The 24,427-nt window shown below is 37.4% G+C and overlaps 1 protein-coding gene across 7 annotated transcripts in view; it reads left to right on the top strand.

Annotated features, from left to right (window-relative positions):
* ZDHHC14 (zinc finger DHHC-type palmitoyltransferase 14) overlaps window positions 1-24,427 on the top strand; it is a 109,696-nt gene that overhangs the window by 15,362 nt on the left and 69,907 nt on the right. Inside the window, exon 1 of one of the 7 annotated variants that reach the window (XM_065057310.1) lies at window positions 9,501-9,693. The exons of the other annotated variants lie outside the window; for them this stretch is intronic. Coding sequence (XP_064913382.1) covers window positions 9,554-9,693 — 140 coding nt within the window. The 5' untranslated portion in view covers window positions 9,501-9,553. Of the gene's footprint in view, window positions 1-9,500; window positions 9,694-24,427 lie in introns of those variants that run through there. 7 annotated transcript variants of the gene reach the window in all.

Genomic DNA, 24,427 nt, shown 5'->3' with positions numbered 1-24,427 from the left:
TGTCTGTAGAGCCGAAGATGGGGAAGAAGTTGCGGACTGGATTCTGACAGAGTTTAATCTAATTCAATATCAGACCTTGAAAGGATAATAATTATTCTTTTATATCATACTAAGCTCAGAAGGCTCTCTTCTCTTCACCTTGCGTTGCAGGGTCTTTGAGACTTCTCGTCACTGATGTGAGTCTTCATTGCCAGAGTAAAATATGTTTGTTTTTTTTCTTTTCTTTTTTTCCCTCTAATGTAATGAACCCCAGACATTTTTAGGATCAGGCTCCACTGTGCACTGTTTTTTAATGCTAGTCCTTGCAAGTCAGAATCTCATTTCCAGTACCTGAGTATATCAAAAGAAGGGTGGGGACAGAAGGACATTTCAGAGGAGAGCTCATAAAGTTTGGATGGGATAACGTAATCTTGCTTTTTTGCTCAGCTCATACTCAAGAGGCGTTTTGGAAACAGGCAATTGGCTATGAATGTGAAAAGCAAAACAGATATGGGAAAAACAGCTGATATGCTTGGATCCCAGTACATGAAACTGTTGTAGGCTGACATCCAGCTCGATTGAAAGGTAAATATGCCCTTCCCAATGCACATACCTTTCTATTATTGCATCCTAGAAAACTTTAACCAACAGTTAAAGTTGGTAAATGGTAGTCTGGAGTTGCAGTGTTACCCAATGGTTGACTGTTTTTAGCAAAAGTAAGTTTATTTTCTGTTCAGAAACATTTTTTTTTAAGTAGTTGTTGGCACTAACCCTTGCTGTTGCAACAAAGGCATGGCGTTTGTGAAAGGAGCACATAGGTTCATAGGTTTTTAGTTCAATATAAAAGCAGCGACATTTTTTGCAAAGGTATTTCACTGTTATTGAAATAACACTGTCACTGAAATAAGCTTTTAATTTGAGCTTTATTACAAGTGTTCTTTTTGACTGCAAAATAAAGGTCAAAGATTTAGGGAGCATGCAACTTGTCACTGAAGTTGATCCGTACAAATAGGAGAGTTGCATGTTATTCATTCAGAATGAGTGCAGCCCTAGGCCAGCCATGTTTGCCTTCATATTCTGTATGATGAAAAGACTGACAGTTTTGGAAGATTGTTCAATGTATGCAGAAGAGTTGGGGGCAAGGGATAAAAGAGGCATGGGGAGGAACTGAAGTATCTGCTGTAGTATTTGCTTCTGGAAATTAATTTCAGTTACTTGAGGGACAGCTGTTTTGCATCCATATTTAGTTAGTATCTATAAGTAACCCTGTAATAACATCTGATATACTTACTGGATTTTTCAGTTATTATTGTATCCAGTACTGTAGGCAGAGTTGGACAGCACAGCAAGATACTTAGGTTACACTACACTCTACGTTACCTATGCATGTTGTGTCCTACCAATATTTCTTTCACTTCAGAGGTTGAAAGTGAAAAATAAACATATGAAAAAAATAGTTGTGAATAGGTATGAGATGTTGAAATGGCTCAAGGAGATACACTGGAAGTCCTAATTCATCAGCGCAGAATTAAGATCTCTGGGAATGACAGCATGGTGCATAAACCTTCATTATACGAGTCCGTTTGGAGTTTGGTTATTTATATATTTGTTTTAAGAGCAGATCAGAACAGGGAGCTATTAAGGACAGTAATACCAGTAGCTCTAAGGTTACAAAATCTTTGTGTGTGGTGTCTTTTGTTGTTTTTTTTTTTATTATTTTCAGTCCAGAAGTAGCTATTTGCTTACTGTTTCTGATTTCTCTTGTGCTAATTTTTCATGACAGGGAGGCTCTGTGGCTCTGGCCAAAGTTGTTCTTTTTTACTTCCAATGCCACGATGGTGCGGTAAAGACCCAGGAGACAGGCTTGCAGATTACATATTGAGGAGATAGTGGGTTGTTTTGAATCTTTGTTTTAAATAGGCAGGAGTCTGCAAGTATGACAGTCTTTCAAAGATGTATGTTGTATTGTCTTCATAGAAGTCCAATATTGACATCTGCCCAAGCACAAGTCTTTTGTCTGTGCTAAGAACTTGACTTTTATCAAGTAAAATCTCTGAAACCTCTGCCTGTGCTGGGCATGCCTCTCTGAGGGCGTAGCAGAACAGTTTCACTGAAATCACAATTTTGAGCAATGCCAGCCTACCGAGGAGTTGAGTAACACAACTCCTTCTGGGAGCTAAGCTCTGCTCTGTGAGGCTGCATTCACTTGTGGCTACAGGCAGCAGAAATGAAGAAACAGTGTACCGGCCTCATTCACTGCACATCTTCCAGTTTCTGCAGCCTCCAGTTCTGTGTATTATTATTATTACACAAAAGTCATTTTCACTTAAACCCTGATTTATCTCCAGAGCAGTTCCACCCACAGCTTTAAGTGAAGCAGGGCTTCTCAGGGGCTATGGGGCTTGAAACCAAAAGCTCTGTCATAAGGCATATGATAGAGGAAGGAGAGCCTGACAGAAGGGTGTCAAATTTAATTTCTATAGGCATGCTGACATTTTATTTCATTTTGGCAGTCTTGTATGTAGCAATCTTGCAGTTTGTTTTAGCATACTTTTTCTGTGTGTAATTATTAGACCAATAAGTTCCCAACCAGGCACTATTTCTATTTTTTTCCACACACTCCCTCCCAAATCAAGGTCATCCCTTTTTTCCTTGTATGTGCTTACTCTTTACCATTATGTTCTGTGGAGTGATGCTTCTTCCTTCAACACTTTTCAGAGAGCTATAAGGGGCAGCACTGCCTCTTCTGCTCAAGACAGCTTTTGAACTTGTTGCGGGGATGGGAGATGTAAAGGCAAAGGGCTTAATTAATTTTGTAGTGGTGGAGTAGTCTTGCCCTGTTCTCATTTTCCCAAGTCTTGCAGATAAGTCTCAAAGTTGTGTGGGAGAAGAATGGACTCCAACAACTCTATGAGAGTTATAAACTGAAGCTGTTTAATGCAAAGTTTTATCAGGTTGTATAGTCTTTAACTGCTGATTTTGTAGTTACATTATTCATACTTGGATAATTATAGTTAGATTATGCGCTGCTTACATTTCGCTAGCTAATACATGATTGGTTGCTATCTTAGACACTCATCACCTCCCGTGTCTTGCCACAAACTGCTTTAATTCCTCATTCTCCTCTTGCTACATCAACTTTCTTCCCCATTCTGTGTGGTCAAGGACTTTTCAATGACCCTTCACTTGTGGCTTAGATCAGCTCGATGCAGTCTTGCTCACTGCACGGGTATCCTTTTGTTTCCAGAAACAATTCCACAAAGTTGCTTTTGTTTTTCTATGCTACTCTACTTGAGGAGGGAAGCAGTATAGATGTGAGGATACTACAAAAGAAGAGGTGCTGTGTGCTTTTTACAGAGGGAAGCATTTGTTTGCCATGATTGAGTTAACTTTCACAGTGCTCATGCTGTGGGTGACTGGCAGAAATAGGGGAAGGTTCAGAGATGCTCTTTGCAGGCAACAAAGTACAACTGGGAATGAGTTACCAGGCCTTGACAGAAATATTTCTGCATGGGGGGGTGCTACTGTTCTGCCCAAGAAGGGCTTGACATAAAATCTGTCTTTAACATTGTATATAATATGCTGTATAGAATACTTGATTAAGTATGTCTAAATGTTGCTTGCATAGGAATTACTGTAAGAAAGAACAATTTATAACCCTAAATAGTTGTTTTGCTTTTCAGTTAAGGTTCTAAGCAAGTTGTGTATGGGGAGCTACTTGATTTGAGTACATGTCAATAGTCAAACTTGTGGAGTAGCAAAGTAACTGATGAACTGATGAAACTGCCTTGATCCTGGTGAAACAGAAATTCACAGCAAATTTAGATTGGTAGAGTCCATTGTATAATAGTATTTAATGCAGACAGTTTTCATTTTGTGATCACTTTATCCATGGGCTTTCTTTACATTTGCAAAAGAACAATCTTTTAATGCTTAAGGCACTACTCTTTACAAGGTAATGTACCACAGGTACTTTGGTATTTAGGCATACCAGCCCTATATTGACTGGTTTTATTTTTGTACTGTAGAGCTTCAGAACCTACTTTATTATTTGTGATTACTTCCAACGTAATTTTTGTGTTCTAATTCTGACTGATGGCTTTGATTTTTGCTTTTTATATGTTAGCATTAAATATTTTCTGGTTTGAAGGTGCAGAAAACTTACTGCTCCTCCAGCTTTGGTCAGACATTATAGTTCTAAATTTATTTTCAGTTTGTAAGATGACTCCACCTTCTGATAGCTGTATTGACTGAAGTGGAGTAAAGTTCATTTGCCTGTGGAGGAAACAGAGGAGATCAGCTTGGTTTTCCAGTGACAGTGTTGGTCTAGTTTGTGTGAAATAAGGTATAAATAACTCAAAGTAGTGTTTAACTATATGTGATAGTTATAAAAGACCTAGGTATTGGTCAGACTGCAGGCAACTCAGGGGCCTGTATGTGACAGATATGGTGAGTGATAATTTTTGCTTCAGTACAGATTTTCCTCAGCTGTGTTGTTCAGCAGGCACAAAAACTAGTTAACACTAAGCAGCTGGCAGAAAGGAGAAGCAAAACTTTGTTATTTATTATTACACTATGGCTTGGGGTAAAATTTTTGCAATAAGATTGACACTGGCTGCTTCCTCAGCTAGTTATCAAGGCTCCCTGCCATCTCAAGTTTATTTTCCTTGCACAAAGCCTGGGAAAAAAGATGAACCTTGTTGTGAAGGTCAGTGTGTCCAGCTGTCTTTCTGAGCAACAGGAGTGAATGCATTTCAGAACTACTGACCCTTCATATATAATATTGTGCCACTGGCTGCCCTCATTTAAAGCAAGAACTCTCAGGACACTGGGTAGAATTCAGCAGTTGTGGAAATGAATGAGAAGGGTGTCTCCCTTAGGCAGCTGAATGTAATCTACTCTTGTTCTGGCAGGTTCTACTGGAATTTTATTTAACCAAAAAATCATCCACAAACCAACCTCCTTCTTTATTTGATGAAAACAGAGTTTTAAAGGGACTGTGTTATTCTTATGGAAAGTTATCAATTAAATTTTAGTACTATTTGTGACTTACTTTGAGATGGGAGGCTGGCTTTTGGGAGAGCTTCAATAGTCATCTGCATCTGTTTCTTTTGATCTCATGTTGTGTTTGTGAACACAGCTGTGTCATGTGAACACAGCTATGTCACCAGTTCAATAAAGGTGTGGCTATGGAGTAGAATTTGACACATGGTGGAATCTTTCCAAAGGAGAAGATGGTCAGTGACAGGTGCAGCCCTGGTAATGTATTTGCTCTTTTTGGTTGAGGACAAATGTGCTAGGTTCTTTCCCAAGAAGTACCTGAAATGTAGTTGTGTTTTAGAAATGTGGTTTGTAGCACAATTCATACTATGAATTGGAGGCCAACTCCAAGGTCTTGTTTATTACAGCCAAAAATATATTTAGGAATGCACTGTATTTTGAGATGGTATCTTCCCAATTTTTTTCTTTAGACTTTTTTTTTTTTTTTCACATGCTCATGCTTTACATTATTCTTCAGAAACTCTGTTTTCAGTTGGTACTTCACTAGTAAGACTAACCTAGTCAAATTAAACTCTTTAGAATAGTACATTTCTCCTTGTAGCATTGCTTGCTTAGGTGCAGGATAAAAATTCAGCAAATTATCTGTGCTCTGTGTTGTGCAAAACAACAATAAAAAACTTTAAAGGGAAGTCTGTTGGGGACAAGTAGACTTCTCTTTCAGTGGTATCGGCATTAAGAATCTATGCAGAAACCAGGTTAGATCAGACTGTTCTTTCCAGACCTGAATAATGATTTCATTGAAGTGAAATCTTAGCATGTTTGGAAGAGATCACAGACAATGCTTATGATGTGTACGGAAAAAAAAAGAAAAAGAAATGCTGTTACTGTGTGGTTTTGACTGGGATAGAGTTAATTTTTTCCATAGCAGCTAGTATGAGGCTGCTCTTGTATTTCTGCTGAAAACAGTGTTGATAACACAGGGATGTTTTAGTTGTTCCTGAGCAGGACTTGCACAGGTCAAGGCCTTTTCTGCTTCTCATACGACCCCACCAGCGAGGAGGCTTGGGGTGCACAGAAAGTTGGGAGGAGACACAGCTGGGACAGCTGACCTCAACTGGCCAAATGGATATTCCACACTGTATGGCGTCATGTTCATTATATAAAGCTCGGGGAAGCACGAAGGAAGGGGGATATTCAGAGTGGTGGTGTTTGTCTTCCCAAGTAACAGTTACATGTGATGGAGCCCAGCTTTCCTGGAGATGCTGAACAGCTGCCTGCTCATGGGCAGGAGTGAATGAATCCTTTGTTTTGCTTTGCTTGCGTGCATGGCTTTTGCTTTACCTATTACGCTGCCCACAAGTTTTCTTATTCTTACTCTTGTGATTCTCTCCTCCATCCTGCTGGGACTCAGTGAGCGGCTGTGTGGGGCTTAATAGCTGACTGCGGTTAAACGATGACATAGTATAGGTGTAAACTATTGCTGTAGATCAGAACTGACATGTGTTTAATTACTTGCACATATGTTTTTTATTTCTGTTGTTTTTTGCTGGAGACCTCTGTCTGCTTATAATCCTGATTGTGTTTAGGATGATGTATAAGGGCAATGTAATGAAAGATGCTGTCTTCCCTTGAGTATTGCTTTCCTCAGAATAGATAAATATGGTTGTTAAATTGAGAAATGTCTTGACTTTTTTAATTTCAATTTTCTGAACTTTTTCCTTTTATTTCTCCCAAAATTAGAGAACCTGTCAGTAAAACTATGTTTCTTCATCACAAGAACTTTGTCCTTCTCTTCCCCTTTCCTCTCAGGATCCCTGGTACCTCAAAAAAGGTTGGGATTTTATCCAGAGAGGATGATGCTGAGAGAGTTATGGTGGTTGCCTTCGGATATGTAGAAGGATGATAGTAAATGCTCCTCCACATTGTTTGGGATGTGACAGGAAGTTCTAACTTTAAGTAGCAGCAGAAAGTATTCACGTTAGAGGTTAGTAGAAATTAGAGGAAAATAATCCTTTCCAAGCGTAAAGATGGATAAAGAGTGAAATGTCCTAGGAAGCTGGTAGAATTGTCATCAGTAGAAGTTTTTTGCAAAGCAGGTGAGACAGAACTTTGTCTGAAGTGGTTCGTGTATAGCTGGTCTTTTCTTGGAGTAGGGTGACTGCCAAAGATGGTTCCACTACCATTATTCAGGAATATACCTATGAAATGCTAGAAGGATATTAGCTGAAACAGCTGTTTTTATTGTCTTTATTAATAATGTAACACTATTGGAGGTGGGGAAAAGAAGGAGTCTATATGGAGTAGAGCGCAATCATGTCAGTTATTTAATGCCTAGAGGTCATATCTACCATATCAAAAGTGCTTTTGAACTTTCAAGAAGGAGAGGGCTATCGGTCACTCATATCAACTGCATGAAGTTCAATAAGGGCAAGTGCCAGATTTTGCACCTGGGACATGGCAACCCTGGCTGTACATACAGACTGGGGGACGAGATGCTGGAAAGCAGCTCTGTGGAGAGGGATCTGGGGGTTGAACATGAACCAAGAGTGTGTCGTGGCAGCCAACAGGGCCAACCGTGTCCTGGGTGCATCCATTGCCAGCCGGACGAGGGAGGTGATTGTCTCACTCTGCTCTGCACTGGTGTGGCCTCACCTGGAGCACTGTGTGCAGTTCTGGGCAACACAGATAAAAAAAGATATTAAGCTCCTGGAGAGTGTCCAGAAGAGGCCCACGAAGTTGGTGAAGGGTTTAGAGAGGAAGCCACATGAGGAGTGGCTAAAGTCACTGGGTTTGTTCAGCTTGGAGAAGAGGAGACTGAGGGGAGACATCATCATGGTCTACATCTTCCTCACGAGTGGAGGAGGAAGGAGAGGCACCGAACTCTTATTTTTAGTGACCAAAAACAGAATGGCAAGGGAATGGCAGGAAGATGTACTAGGGCAAGTTTAGGTTGGACATTAGGAAAAGGTTCTTCACGCAGGGGGTGGTGGAGCACTGGAACAGGCTCCCCAGGGAGAGGTTACGGCCCCAAACCTGACAGTGTTCAAGAAGAGACTAGACAACACCCTCAGACACATGGTGTGAGCTGTGGGGTTGACATATGTAGGGACAGTAGTTGGACTCAATCCTTATGGGTCCTGTCCAACTCAGGACATTATGTGATTCTATATACAAGAGTTTTAAAAAGAACTTCCAATCTAGAGTTTAGAGTTGCCACATTAGATTATGCAGGAAGAAAACAATCTACATGTTCACTGGTATCTTAGGAAAGGTGATTAATGAGGTATGACATGAAAAATTTAGTAGGTTACCAAACTGACCAGATGGTGTTTTCCAGTCCTACTGCATTAAAAAACAAAACAAAACTGATTTTATTATAAGGCATATTCTTTTTCTGTGTTCTCATTAATTGGTTGGTGATCAGCTGATGCCCACACATTCTTTAGAGGTAGACTGGACCAAGTAATCAGGAGTGGTGTTTAGCTCCTGCCTACCTGATTTCTTGGATAGTGTATATATAGTTTCTATGAACCCCTGGAGCTGTAGCATGTATATGTACCAGCTCTCTTGGCTATTGCCTGTAGCCATCTTCTGCCACTGGAGAAGCTTATACAGTCACCTTATTAGAAATGGTGTGGCCCTCAAATATAGTATTTGTGTGCTTCCTGTAGATACACTGAGCTCTGAATATGTGACTTTCTAAATTATGGTGTGTATTGTAACTTTCTAGTGAGTTTCAGTAGCTTTAGTGAGAGATATATTAAAAATCAATTGTGTGTGAAAATATGAATGTTTGTTTTGGCCTCCATAAAAGAAATACTCATGGAATCCGTTCTTACTGTCTGCTTTACTAAACATCTGAATTTTAATGAATTAGTACTTAAAATGTTTTTAATGTGTCTGAGCAGGTTTACCTGTCCGGTATTAGCCTTGGAATCAGAACAAGTAATGAAAAAACTCAATTTGACAAGCGAACTGTGAGAGTCAAAGGCAATTGATGAAGGCATTGGCAAATGAATTGCCAGAATGGTCCTGAATTGACCGGAAGGACGGCAAACTGGTCCACAATAGCAGACAGAGGGGACCTTGCTTATCTCAAACTGTTTAAGTGTATCTGGGACAAGTTGTCAGAGTTTTTATGTGAAATAACCTCTTAAATTGGTGTGGGAGCAATTTGACAGCAAGAGAACGCTTTTGGATTTTGTGGCGTGGCTGTAATTACCAGGCTTAGTCTGAGTGTCCTAGTAAGTAACTTGAATAGTTAACCACCACCTCTGTACCTGTCATTTTGCAGATCTTTGAGATCTCGTTTGTCCGCTGTAGCTGGGTGTTCTTGCTCACTGCTTTTGATAGTCTCTTCAGTGGTTAATAAGCAAACAGCTAACCTGCTCTATTTAATTAGACTTAACTTGTAAGCTGTTTACCAGCGTGTGGAATCCTGCCCTCCTGCCACTCAGCCAGACTTTTTATCGCTCCCTTTGTTAGCAAAGGAGAAAGCTGTGCTTAGCTTCAGAATATATTGCAAATAAGCTAGTTGGTACAGGCCATACTTGACCATGAGTTTTAATCCTTTATGAAGAGCATTGTGTCAGCTGGAGTGGTGATGGAGTTTCAGCTTCTGCATCTCTGTCTCTGGCCCCAGCTGTGGTGGTTCAGTACAAAGCAGAGAGAAGAGGTCTCTTCGGATGAGTGGAGAGCCAACTGCTATAGTCTGTATGTGCTTCTACTACTTTGTGGCTGTAATGTAGAGTTTTATATTGTGCTAAAAGAATAATATTTCATGTTAAAGGAACTAAATGGGAATTGAGGGGAACAGAAGTTTCAAACTGTAAAGCTTTTATTGTTGAATATTAAAAACTTGTGGGATTGGAATGGATCATAACTGCCTGGTATCGTATTCCCACTCTTTGCTAATGCACTAATTGTGCTTCTGCTGGAGTAGGGAAAAGGCTGCTTCTAGATCGTGCATTCAAATATATATATATATTCCTCCTCTCTTCCCCCCCCCTCCCCCCCAACTTCGTTATTGCTTATTAAACATTTTGAGGCATTTTCTTAACTGTATGAGAATTCTAAATGAGTTACTTGTTTGACCTAACATGGCTCCTAACACTGGGACTTTGCAACTAATTTTAATTTCATTTTTTTTCTGGGGTGGGGGGGTTCTCTTTTTTTTGTTTAGAGTGACATACTGTGTTAAAGACAAATTTAAGGGAACTAATGTTACCTGCTTTCTGTTTTCAGATTTGGCAGTGTAATTAATTGTAGCTTTTACTGAGGTAATGTGTAGAAACAGGAACATACTGCTGGGTGATGCTAGACAAATCAATTAGTGCTTGGTGTTACCATGACCACCTTCAGCAGGGCCTTCCCAAAAGTTTATAATTTTTTCCTGAAAATTGTAATTCAAATTGGTACTGTAATTACCACTTGGATGTATTTGAGAATCAGCAAATGAAAGGTATAGTGCCATAGTACTCCAGCCATGTTTTTCTGCTTCAGTTTGCTGATATACTTTTTCTGAACCTTTAATGTTAACTGAAAAAGAATGATTCTTATCACAAAGATCAGAAAATAATGTAATATGCAGAAGAAAAAATATGAAACTTTTTTCTTTATAAATTACTCATGGTGATTTCTTTCATAGTTGTGCTTGCATTAAGTTTGTTTGTGCTTACCAAGAACACGATATTCAATTTTTTTCTGTTAACTATTTGAAAATATGTTAAACTTTTTGACAAAAAGCACTTAAATTTTCTGTGAATATAGGGATATTTACTCATAGATTAAAAAATGAAAATATTTGTAAATATTAAGTATACTTGAAAAAATACCTATGAAGTATGTATTTAAAAAATATGTTTATAATATTTCATTTTGATTAGCAAAAAATTGTGTAGTAGACTTTATTCTGGGTAGGTGTTTTAAGGTGCATAACTTCAGACTAGATGAAAACTCCCTATGTTAAAGAGACCTAGGCATCTCAGTGCCTTTAAACCAGTAGGTGGTTGTTTGTAAAAAAAACCTGTTTCTTCATGTCTCTTTTTTTTTTTTTTTTTTTTTTTTGTAATGCAAGATTTAAATAACCATCATAGCTCTGACTGGTATGTGATTTAGAGCACATTCTTTAGGATACACTTCAAGTCTGCTTTATTTATTCTCCTTTGTTAACTGCATTTTCACACAGATTTATGTTAAATTTAGTCCCTGTTTTATTTGTGTATTGTATGATTGGTAAAATTAATTGGAAAATCTGCTTCTTCCATCTCATTTCATAATGACAGAATTATGTCTTTACATTTTTGATCTAAAATAACAGTCACCGGAGTACTTATATCTTCCTGGTTTGACAGCCCTTAGCATAGTTGGATTTTATGTGTGAGATTTACCAACAGCACATAGTTTGATTCTGGAGAGTAAGTAGCACTAGAGTGTTTTGTGTTTTTTAAAGCATTGATTTTAAAAAAGAATCCTTGTAATTACAGTTACTGTGTTCCTGTGAAAGAGAAAGTATAGCATCACTTGAATAATAGCCACTTTCATTTCCATTGAAAGATTAAAAAAAATTTTTCCATGACTGTTATCAATTGTAGAATTGCAAAGAGAATGATTAACTCCTTTGATACAAGACAAAGGTTATGAAAACAACAATATGTGGTTGTTGCTTTTTTTATGAATAATCATTGCAACTTTTAAGTTATTAATTAGGTTTACACTGAGAAATTACTGGTGTATTGAAGGCAGAAATATGGACTTTTTGATGAGGAAGATCATGAATTCATCCCATGCTACCTATTCTTGCCTTCTTTTGAAATACTGTGTGGATATTTTCTAACTTCATATGTTTTGCTTTATCCTAAACTTCTGTATGTTACCAAAGATAGTTCTCTCAGTATCTGAAAAGTGCAAATTGAAACACTTCTGATAATTTTTCTAACTTAGTAAAAATGGTGCTGCAGAGTCAGTGGATTTTTCTCTCCCTCCTTTTTTCAAGTTAATTAATGCATATATAAAGTAAAACTTTCTTCCAAGTTTTTCTTTGGGGTCTGTTTTCTACTAATTTGTTGTCAATTTCATGCAGCAAAATGCCAGACACTTCAATTCAAGGATTTCTCTTGTGTAACTGTTTTCTTGTGCGCACTTAATAGTGATCTGGAAGACTTTGAAATGAAACTGAATGGGTACCTGCAGAGTATTCTGGAAGTCTGAATCAAATTTTGCTTTGAGTATCTTTTGCTATATGAATCGTTGTCATGTCTTGTACGTGTTGTGTTTGGAGTTTGAGGAGATCTTGTGCTTTGGATCTTGGCTAGCTGACCAAGCTTATGTTGTATGGATATTATTTAAATAGATTTGGGTCTTCCTTTCTAGCAGATAATGAGGATCAAATTAAATCAGCTGTACCTTTGCCGATGTCCTAGTGTCTAACTACCATGCCAGCGGAAAAATAGGTTGATGTCTCTGATTTATTTTTTTAGTGCAAACTATTTATGATATAAGCAGGATACATGGAATTATTCTTCCATTTCCACTATGCCTTTTTAAAAAAGTTTCTAGGAGGAGGCTACTTAAAAAAAAATAAGGAAAAAAAAAAAATCTCAGAATTGTTTTGTCTGCCTTACCAGCAGCTTTTCATGTTGCTATCCACACTATTTTCAGTTTTTGTGTATGGATAACATTATCCAAAGATTGGGCGGGGGGACAGAGATGGCCACATGAACAGTTTTCTAAGCCTGGACAGAACAACCAAGGTACATTAATGAGTCAGAGGCAACTAGAAATATATATACTCATAGAAGACACAGAATAACGTAAAAGCCCACTGTCATATTTTTGTTGGCAATTCAGATACATCTGCCTGTGCAAATCTTGGCCTCCGGTGCCTAAACTGATGTCTCAGCTTTTTCCTCTTACATTTTCTTATGAGTATCTGACCGTCAACTCAGGCGTAGCATGACTAAAAGAAAGCACTGTCTCCTTTTCCCGCTTCCTCTTTGACTAGCAGTAGCAGTAAATGTATTTCCTACAGGTTTTTGGCTTATTGACATAGAGTGATGGCCACTGGACATCCAGTGTTACAAATGCACTTCTCCAACTTGCTGTGGCAAGTTGGCAGTAACAGCAGGAGGTTTTGGTCTTGTCAATACGCAGGGAGAAATCCTCAGTTGCTTGAGTGTTTTGTATATACAGCCCCTCGCTGTTGTGCTGTTTGCACAGTGGATTGCTTTTGGTGGCCTGCCAGGAGCCTGTTGGGATTTAGACATTTGTGGAGGAAGAAGGGTTTGTAAAATGCCTTCTGTAAACTCATGGAAAGGTATACAGGAAATACCTGTATGGAAGACATTCTATATATTTGTAGAAATGCTAATTGATGATGCTGTGGTTTTGAGAGTGTGACTGTAAGGCTGTAAGACCTGCCTCTGAACATGAAAGAAAACTAAGTTTGGGCTATTTTGACTGCTGTCTGTAGAACCTGACATCTGGCTGAGAAGTCCTGTCCTGAGTTAATCAGTAGTGCATGGTCAGGAGACTGAAGGACGGTAAAGCAAATCCAGTTAAAGATCAAGAAGTGGGTAAAGCAATTTTGTGGAGCCGTTGTAATTTTTTTCAGGTTTTGTAAATAAAGCGAGTTTCAGTGCTGCTTTTCAGAGAGCAGGGCTTATTCTGAATACTGTAATTATTTAAAACTGCTACTGGATAGTTTACGTGGGAAAGCAAATATTTTTCATTGTTACAGTCAGCAGAGATGTGAACAACTTCTGTTAAAGTCAAAATTACTCCAAATTACTTTTTGGGTGTGTCAACAATTTCTACAGAGTAAGTGGAGAGTGGCCTGTTTTGGCACTGTTTTTTTGTTTCCTAAATTTAGCCTTTTTATCACAATTGTTTTCTTCCTTCCTGGTAGTGCAAGGAATTATGTTAAATCAGACTTAACAGAAATGCAGCAGAAATGACAATCTTACTTCTGAAGTTTTGCAATGAACAAAATTAATTTCTATATTTAATCAACTCTAATTTTTTTTACTTGTCAACATGTATTTTCGTTGCTCATAACACACATACTCTAAAGAAGCGTTTATTCCAAGGAGTTTTCTTTGGTGTGTGTTTGGGTTTTTTTGTTTGTTTTCTTTTGCTGGGGATTTTTTGGGGGGTAGTGTGTTGGAGTTTTGTTCTCTTTTTTAAGCAAAGATTATAACTTGTCTTTGGCCTATTGAGTAACAGTAATTACTGTATATTTTTAACGGAATTATTTATAGAAGAGATTTGACAAAGTCTTATTAGTTAAGGGATGGTCTACATGGATTATAGTAGTTTTCAGAGTTCATTTAATATACATACTGGAATTGCATTTTTTTCTGTATAAGCAGATGTTTGCCTGCATGAAACAGTTTCCTTTTTCATTAAAATCCTGTCTGAGAATGGTAAAATGGAAACAAATGCAATGATAGCCTTCTAATGATTTGTAAGTATGCAATTTGAACAGGAAGTATGATGTACTTTGTGATTTAAACTCAGACTTAACTATTCATACCATTTTGAGATAGGATTATTTGCTCTGTCTTCTTTATTGACAGCTGCCTGGAAATACAGTTTAACCTCATTTTTGAAAGCTGTGTTGGTTGTTCAGAAAATAAGCTTTTCTCTAAGTTACATTTATTCTTCCAGTTCTGTTAACAAGAAAGGCCAGTTGCAGCGTATAACAAACATAATGTTTGAAAGATTTGCAGTAGCCAGAGGAAAAACACTTGTGATGATGCTAGTGATTTAAAAATCGAAGGCTTTCTTATAGGAATTGACAGCATTTCCTATTTTATGTTTTTCCCTTTTGAGTTCAAAGCATCTAGACAAATCAGGATCTATTTTTTTCCTCCTGCATAAACTGTACCCTTTGGCTGGCTGTTCAGCTGAACAAACGAAAAGAATGTGTTTTTGTAAATAGTACTTGTGACTTCCAGCTTAAGTGTGGAAACAATCTTTTCTGCTTTTCAGCCTGATGGTGGTGTCTTAACCAGACACACGGTTCCCCCACTGACTGATGAGTGAATATAGATACTAGAATTGAATAATGCTCAAGGTAGCTTTTAAAGATATTTCTGCTTTTTTTAGTATTCAAATGTACAGGTGAAAACATATTATGACTATTGAGAATTACAATACAGTTTTGACTTTGGCTCCACTTTCCTAATTGCTTATAAAATTTGTATTGACTGCTGAAGATGTTTAAAGAGGTTAAGTTTGTAACCTTTCAGTGTCCTTTTGTTGTATGGGAAAGAAACTTGGAAAAACTAGGATTTGCATATGAGAAACAATTATGCTGTCAAGGCAGTGGAGCAAACCAGACGTAATTTTGTTACAGATCCCAAGATACATGTTTCTCTTGAGTCTAGGACCCAAGTATTTTCATGCATTTTTGTTCAACAAGTGGATCTATAAAAAGGGAGAAAGTAGTTAAGCTTTCCCGCCGCCCCCCCCCTTATCTGTAAAATCCTTTTAAAATAACTGCATCTCCTCTCTGTGAAAATGCCATACCCTGAGCTCTTTGGAGAACACCCAACATCCTGTTATCCTCTGTCATTCTATGATTCCCATTTCCGTAGTATCTTCAGTACAAATGATAACTATTAGCAACAACTGCTGCTTTAGTGGAGTACTAATTTATTTGTCATCTCTACCTTTTGATTCTGATTGGAACAAACAAGCTTTTAGATATCCTTCATTCCTTTATACTTTGTCAAAATCAGGTGGAAGGCTTGTCCTGGTCTTTTGGAAGTTATGGAAAAAAACTGGAGAAGAATGAGTAGATGGACAGTGTGACCACGTGTGCTCTGGTCCTTAGAATGTCCAAGATGAAAATAAAATGGTTGACCTTTGTTTCAGTTCTTCACCTGCCTTGTGTGATGGAATGGTCACCAGAGGATTTTGAGTGATTTTTTTGTATATGTGTGCAAGCTATACCACACGTTACCAAGTGAGGTGAAAATACAGATGTGATACCGACTGCAAAATGTAACTAATGTGCATTTACACGTGTTCTGTAATTTCTCTCTCTTTAATTCTTTTAAATGGAGGCAGATAACGAGTTGAAACTTTAAAAATTATTTTTGAAAACTGGGAGCCCAGATGTCGTGCTCCCTCAATCTAGGCCTGTCATCCCAGCCTGAGTGGAAAGAGTATGTGAACCACAATGTGATGTAATCCAAGTGCAAGACTGATACCGTCTCTAAGAGATGTTTTTCTTTTCCCCTTATGAAAATGATATGCCAAATGCCATGGTTTTGGTTTTTCATCATGTCTTTGTTCAAAAAAGCATGTCTTTTATTATTTTTTTTTTCTTCACTAGCAAAATAATTACTGAGATCCTTTGAGGAAATTGGTTAAAATCTCAGCAGTAGTTCATACATAATAGTTAATATCTGCTTCTTTTTTTCAGGAGGATATGTGCCTTTGGATATTGTTTTGTATATACTTTAAATTATTAGAAAATGTAAGAGAGAACGTTGTAATTGCCCATCCTGCTTGGCCAAGGAATTCTGTGGCAGTTGCAAAGACTGAATCCATGACCAGAGACAGTAACTATTGCAGCTGTCTGGCACAGAGTGTTTTCTTGGAATTTATATTGTTACTTGTTTTTTCTTTTATTTTTCTTGTATCGGAGTTGTGCAGACAGGCAATACTTTCTCCGCAGCCTGCGCTTTCATGTGCGTTGGACTGAGACGCGTGCCCTCCAACTGCCATGGTTTTGGTTTGAGAGAGTGATAAGAGCTCTCTGAACGTGTATGCACAAAGTACAGTTAAAATTTGATTTAAATAATAATTAAGCAGTATCATACAGATTTCTGTTGTTGTTTTCCCCGCTGCTTGAATTTAATGGTATTGAGTTCTGCAGAGGACAGAGGAATCGGCGAGTTTATTTTCAGCAAATACATACATGTCATCCACTTGGCCTAAACAGGATGCTTGTACATATTTTTAGCGTAATTGACTATCCTTCTGGTAACTTCAGATATGTAAGATACTGGTTGTGTTATATTAGTAAGATTTTTATCTGAAATAAATAATCTTTTAAATCATACTACTGTTATTTGCTTTTATACCGCAATAAACTGTTACTTCTTTCTCATAATAAAAGTGATCTATATGGGATTAGTGTACAAGTAGACTCTGGCCCTTGGAGATATTTAGATACCTAGCTTCCTGCTGGAATCAGTGGAATTTCAGAGAGAGCGCTTATACATTTCTGAACCTGGCCACAAGTACTTAAAAAAAACATTTTAGGCCTAATAATAACTTTCTTTAAAGTGATCACTTTATTCTTTAGAAGTGTAAGTTTCTTTTGTAAGAGATAGTGATAAAATACAACATAGCACAGAGAATACCATAAAAACATGTATTTCAAAATTCTTATATAGATTTTAATTCAGTTTGCTTGCTGCAAATGCACTGTACTGTTCTGTTCTTTAAGAGTAACTTGGCTTTGCTTTAGGAACTTTGAAAGACAGTTACTGTTTTGGTAAATATCCATGGTTTGCATATTAGATTAAACTGCCTATTAACAGGAAATATTCTAATTGTGAACTTAATTTTTTAAAAAAACAAATCTGCTGATCCTTAATTTATTTGACATTTTGTTTTAAAGAAGAGAAGTGTGTGTAAGGGAGACTAAAATGAAGGGGTAAATATGTTCAAGTACATAGCAAATTGTATCTGAATGTATGGAATAAAGGAGGAGGATGTGTAGGGGATTAATTTTGCTTTTCTACCTTGTCAATGACACCTCCAAAGGTGGTCTTTACCTCTGGCAAAGAGGATAGTGAGGGGCTTTCAGGTTAGTGAGTGTGGGCCTGATTTAATTAATCATAATTATGTGTTTATTGCATTATTTTCTCTGGGACAGTTCTTAATAGTGTTTGTAGCTAGAAGGGCCCATTAAATCATCTAGTCTGCCATCCTATACATACTACAGGTCCCTGTATTTCATCCGGTTCTTCTGATAATGAACCTTTTGACTTACCTGACCAAAATGTAGTTTGTACTTAGCTAAAGTGCATTTGCCAGAAGGATGTCCATTCTTCGTTTTAAGACATCAATGGACAGAGAAGACACTACTTCTTGTGCTAGTTTTGTTCTGATGTTTACTCCACTTCCTTGTTTGAAGAGGGAAAAAAAGTATTTCTGTATTATGACATTGATTTAAAATTGATCCTGACTTTCTGGGTTGGTAACATGTTTTACAGCTGTATCTGTAGAATAAAAACGTGTGTACACACATAATATATACGTAGGTCCATACTCTCAGTCTTAATTCCTTTTAATATGTTTGTATTTTCAGGAATTCTGCTATGGCCTTTGGCATTTACATAGCATATGTGGATATGGTACAAAAATCACAAAATTTGAATTAACATAAAATATTTTATTGTAGTTTTATCTAGTACAAACATTTTATAAAATTCTATAAAATGATAAAATAATTACATGATTGTTTCACCTTTCCATTAATTACCTTTGTCTCTGAAACCATTTGCAGAACAGAGCTTCTGTTAAACACTATTAGGACTGGATTGCATGGACATCTAACATTAAATTTTAATAACTGGCATTTGTCTTTTAGCATGTGCTAGTTACATATAGAACTCTTCTAGTTCAATTTTTTCACAAAGTTCTAAAAAATATTTGTGTCTCAGGTGTATATGTCCATAGTACTCGTCATTTCCAACACTGTATTGTGTACTAAGAAAGCATTGAACTGGCCAAAGTCACGGGTTGCTCTGAAGCTTCCAATGAGAGGGTTCTTTCCTGTAAGGTTTTGGGTGATTGGAACCTACTTCATGTAAAACAAATTGAGCTTTAAATACGATGTTATTTTCTGTTCTCCTTCATTAGGTTGCCCTTTGGCGTGCTATTGCATTGTGGTGCAAAATCACCTTTAGTTTGTATGTTTTGGTATACATTACTCTAGTTTTCCTTTTTGTGCGGTCTGGTTTTGGTAGTGGTGTGTGTCCCCCGCTCCTCCCTGTGTAACAACATTTCAATGCTTCATATGTAATCCTCTTTTAGTATGCTGACCTACATTTTTCATCCAAGTATGTATCTGAGAAGCTTGGGACTACCAGCCATGTCATTGACTTTGTTTTAGAATTGAATTATAGACTACAGCTCGGTGTTGTGTTGAGAGCTGGACTATGTTCCTACCTTTCCCAGGTTTCTTATGGTAATTCACTTAAAATCAGGATTTCTGTAGGTAGTCAGTACTTGTATTTTTCTTTTGGTTTAACTTAAGAACCTGGAATTTGACTTGTGAAAATGCTGTGAGCTCTCAAGTGCAATTGATTTCATGGTAATTTTGTGTTAGATAAATATGAAATACAACTTTTATATATATTAAAAAATACGAGAGGCTACCTAGTTTGGAAAAGATACTGCTAGGTGTTTCAGTTTGCCATCCACAAATCTTGACCATTTCTTCCCTTTCTGTGCCTGAATTCTTCCATCTCAAATCTTGGGATAATGCTTTATAGATTTTTAGGGATATATTGTGAGGACAATGTTTTGTAAGACACTCGGTTGAGATAATGATGAGCTTTATGGAAACTGAGGAATCTGCCTGGGTAGAAATACTTGAGTAGTTCTCAGTACAGGATCCCTCAAGCTACTTTTGAAGTGCTGAGAAGAAAACAAAAAGATTGAGTAGTTGCTCAGTAAATGTGTGTTGATTCTTCTTTTTAACCGAATTGGGGAGCAGTCTTGTGAGAGGAGGTAGGATGTGATCCTATAACTGAAAACTTGGCAATAATGCATACGCACAGGACAAGGGCAAATCAAGGCTCCCAGGCATCTTGCCTGTTGTTTCTGGCAGTGTCTTTGACATTTGCTGACTTTGGAGTGCTTGATTTTGCAGCTTGATTTTTCTCTGGCTTTAGTTTCTGTTCATAACTGTATAACTCTAGGAGTAGCCTCCAGAACCTATGACATGAGTGAGATATGGTACAGAACAGCTTTTAAAAATTTATTTTGATAAGGTCCATTGTTGGGTTGAAAAGAAAAGGGTCATGCCAGAAAAAAGGTCAGGCGTTTTTGGAGAGCAAACAGCCGATATGCCATTATATTTGTAAACTGTGTTTAATCATTGCTCCAGACAATCCATAATTTATCTGCCACTAAGGAAAAGGAATATGAAATTTCCTTCTCAGAATGAGCAATCTAGTGTGGGAGCTATTCATCAAAGTTTGAATGTCAGAAAGGTCATGGGAAGAGATTTGTAAAATTTTTGTAATTCCAGAAATAACCCCTTTGGCATTCAAAAAGAAGCCGGGGTGTTTAGAAAAGAACCCGTAGTGTATCTGATACCATCCTGTGGCAGGGCAGGTCAGCTCTGTGTGATGGATGTTCTGTTCAGCAGAGTTGTTATATTTTCACATACCCCCTCCCACCCTGTGGGAAGAAAGGGGGAGGTAATTTTGTGTGTGACAGGCAGAGTTCATTCCCTTTGCTGTCTTATTTTGCTTTTGCTACTCTGCGTGAAATCCAACAGTATACTTTAGAGACCCTATATTAAACTTGCTGTTAATTAAGTTCTTCAGATAAATTTTCCCCAGCAGGAGATTTTTTGAGTCGGGAAGATTTAAAATGTAGCTGTCATACAGAGGCTTCTGCTGTAATGTGCTGTGCTCTCTGTGAAGGCTCTACATATCTAAAATGTCAGAATAACAAGGTATTCATCAGCCTGTTTGTTAATAGTTTTTCTGTTTAGCAGGCAGATATTTGGAGGTACAAACGGGAATTATTTTATTATCATATATTTTCTACCTCTATTCGTTTTTCTTATGCCCCCTAATGGTCCTTATTTCTAAACATATGCTCTATGTCAAAATGGTTTTCCTAGTATATTTTTTCAAGCTCTGAATCTTAAACTGTTAATGTCCCATCATTGCAGGTAAGAAAAGGAAGTAGATTTCAGAGATTTTATTTTTCCTGGATTAAGTTTGTCCAGTTGCAAAATATTCAGTTGCTCATTGTAGACATGTGTGACATGCCCTTTGAAAATTCTACTTTCAGACATATTGGTATGAGAAGTCAATATTATTCCCTTTTTGCCCAGTCTTTTCTCCACTCCCCCAAGAATTTAACTAATCTCTGTGATCACTGTTAATGCAGGTAATAGCAGAGAACATGATTGTTCTTTCTAAATGAATAGTAACAGGAGTAACTTTAGTTTTATTTAAAAGCAAAGTATGCAACATTTTTATATAGGAAAAGATATGGCATAATTGGAGCAAACTGATTTCAAGTTGAAGTGTTTGTGAACAAGAGTCACTTTAAAGGAAAAAGCTGCTCACAAAAATTCCATGTATTTTTTACTCTTCCTTTTTTTAATGCTTGTGTTGTATACAAGTCCATAGAGTAATACTTGTGCAGTGTCAGATAAAGGAACACTTGCTACAGAAGTGGTAGACCAATGAAAATCTTGTAGGGAAGTATTTGATTGCAATAGGGTGACACTGCCAGAAAAAAATCCTCTGAACAAATTACAGATCACCACTGTGTAGGTCTCTTCCTCCCAGTTTTTTTAATTACCTTTTGGATAAGACCTTGTTGATGGCTGATGCAACACAGCAGGCAGAGAGTGGAGGCAGCTCAGGAACATCTTAGGGTCCATTCTTACTGTTTTCACTGTTGGAAAAGAACCAGCATGTAATGAGGTTTGTAAGAACTTATTATCCATAGTTGGAGGCTGTTAATATAGTTCATAGAAGATGAAGCTTTCAGAAAAGACAGTGGTTTTAAGAGCTAAAATTTTAGTTTCAAGCATTTTGAGAATAAAGATCACAACAAAGTTGCGTTTTGTGTTTTGGTAACCATTTGATGTCTGCATCCAGTTTCCGCTTTATGCGATATTCTGCTTTTTTTTCTCTTTCTATTTTCATGATGTACAGTGCAGCCTGGCAATTTTGTTCTGTCTGTATAGTGCTTTGTTTCTGATATCTGATACTTTGGCAAGAATTTAGCAAAGCCTTAGCTGGAAAATTGCTTTTTTAGGGGAGTTGTGAATTTACAGTCATATGTTAATGCTGTGTAAATACACAAAGAGGACAGCTTTAATTATAATGATGTTTTGAAGTGCCATGGCTCTACTGAAAGTGGCTTCAGAAAGGATGAAAACTGCAGTTTTGGGGCTGAAAGGAATTAACAGAGCCCAGGAAGTGCTGTGTAATGGTTTTCTTGATGATTCACAGCACATTTATTTTTAGCAAAAGAAAAAAGAGATAGTCTTTCACAACCTAGTGGTGTTTGGAAAAACTGAGAGAAATCAAAATGTTTGTTCTGGAATGCATCACTCCTATTTCAAATAAAATATGTTTAAATTCACTAATCAGAATTTATTTTTATACATTTGGTCTTTTTAATAATTCAATTCTAAATTTCACTTGACTCTCTTTTTTAAGATGGTCTTACTTTATGTTACGGTGGAACATTTTGTTTTTAATGGATTCTTTCAGGCCAAAGAATAATATGACTTTCATGACTTGTGGAGTTGCACTGTCAGTTTTAGTTCTTCTTCCTTGCAACAGTGCCACTATGCAACAAAGTTGCTGGTTTTAAACAAACTGCAGCTTTGGAATAGTTTCAGTGAGAGGAAACAATTTTGGAAATGCTTCTGATGAGCCTTCCTTATCAGATGTCCTGGGAGGGAGGAGAATTCCAGCTTTGCTATGCTCAGGCCCAGTATATTTTTTTTTAATTCCTCAGAATGCCCATTAGTATGGCCATAGGATGAAGTTAGTGCTGCACAGCCCTCTGCCAGAAGGACTCCCACTGATGTTCAGATTTACAGCTGACAAATATTAGAAGTCACAAGTTCTATTTATATTGACTTTTCACATATATTATTTTGTTTAATGGTTTTTTGACAGATTCCCTCTTGTAGAAGGTTAGGTCAGCTTTATATAGTTGGCTTAAAAAAACCACATTGACTACGGCACTGCTAGCACCAAATCTTTGCTTTTATTTTTTTTTTTTTCCTTCTTCCTCAGATTTCTCAAATTCTGCTTCAACAGCTAATGCCTATGTCATCTGTCTTTGTTCCTCAGAGATGAAACTTTGAATTAGCTTTCAGATGGCTCCATAGTTTGATATAGTTACATTGGAAACACTTAAAAATTTCTTGGGACTATGAGGGTCAGAATACATATGTGTGTATGTGTGTGTACACTCGTGTATATAAACATGTATGCATATGAATAATTGTGTGTGTATACATCTATACACATGTATGTATAAGATTTGCTTCTGAAAAATATGGATTTTGTACAATATACGTGAAGGCATAAAGAAGTCTCACATTCCTTGGAGCCTGTCAGATTTACATATACAACTATTTTAGAGAAGTTTAGAGATGTTTTTAATTCATGTTTTGCATGAGGGGATGTGTTTTAGTGCAAAACATCTGTTCTCATTCTGTATTTTGCCAAAGTAGCTGGCCTATTATGGTGAGCAATCAAGATGCTTATAATTTCTTATACACAATTCGGGTATCTAATCACAGTTGTAAGTACTGTAATCTTGGCCATTACCTTGGAAGCTTTAATAGAAGACCAATCTTAATGCTTCTGTAGCTAAGATGTTCTTCAAGGTTGGATGATATTTAAGTTAATATACTGTGTTGTGCTTTATTTGGTGTGCATTGTTACTGTGTCTGGTATGTGATTGCTGGCTTTTCTGATCCTTTGGTTGTAGTGTGATGTCATATAGTGTTGTGAGTGAAATTAGTGTTATAAATAACATTTTTTCTGGGATTCTAGTAGTTCTATCTAGCAATAAAATGAGTAAAAATAACATTTTGAAGTGGTTTTGAGGAAGCAAAATGAAATATTGAGGAGAAATTATTACAGCTTTAAAATAGTGGCTGCTATTATAGCTGGATTTCTTCAAATAGCAGTGGGACAGCACCAAGCAAATGCAGGGGAAAACAAACCAACCAAACCAACCAACAAACCCCACATCAAAACCAAATTCTTAAGTGCTATTTGAGTTTTGTGTTGGTTGTCTGCTGGGGATGAATTTCATGCTCAGTGAGAGAATATCAAAATGAGTGGTTGTAAAACCCCTTGCAAAGTTTTGGCAAAGTTTGAATATGAAAATAGGTATCAAAAGAATAGTAAACCAGCTAGGCTTGGGGGAAATATAAGGTCTTTGTTTGAAAGAGAAGGGCAGCAGTTTCTTCAGCTGAGAGAGTCTGTTGTTAGAACAGAGATATTATTTCTAATCCACTCCCACAGCTGTGGGTAAGGTCATCTTTTCTCCCGTGCTCCAGTTCTGGTGCTTCGCGGGCTCGTCCCTGATCTCCTCTGGTTTACTAACGCAGGAGAAAGTGCCCCTTGGCGGGTGAGGGAGCTGCTGGGGCTCCCGGGCAGCGCTGGCCCTGGGTGACCCACGGGACCTACAGCTG

This window comes from Columba livia, chromosome 3, assembly GCF_036013475.1.
Source record: "Columba livia isolate bColLiv1 breed racing homer chromosome 3, bColLiv1.pat.W.v2, whole genome shotgun sequence".
NCBI lineage: Eukaryota > Metazoa > Chordata > Aves > Columbiformes > Columbidae > Columba > Columba livia.
The sequence above is the reverse complement of the archived record's forward strand: the minus strand, read 5'-3'. Positions and strand labels throughout refer to the sequence as shown.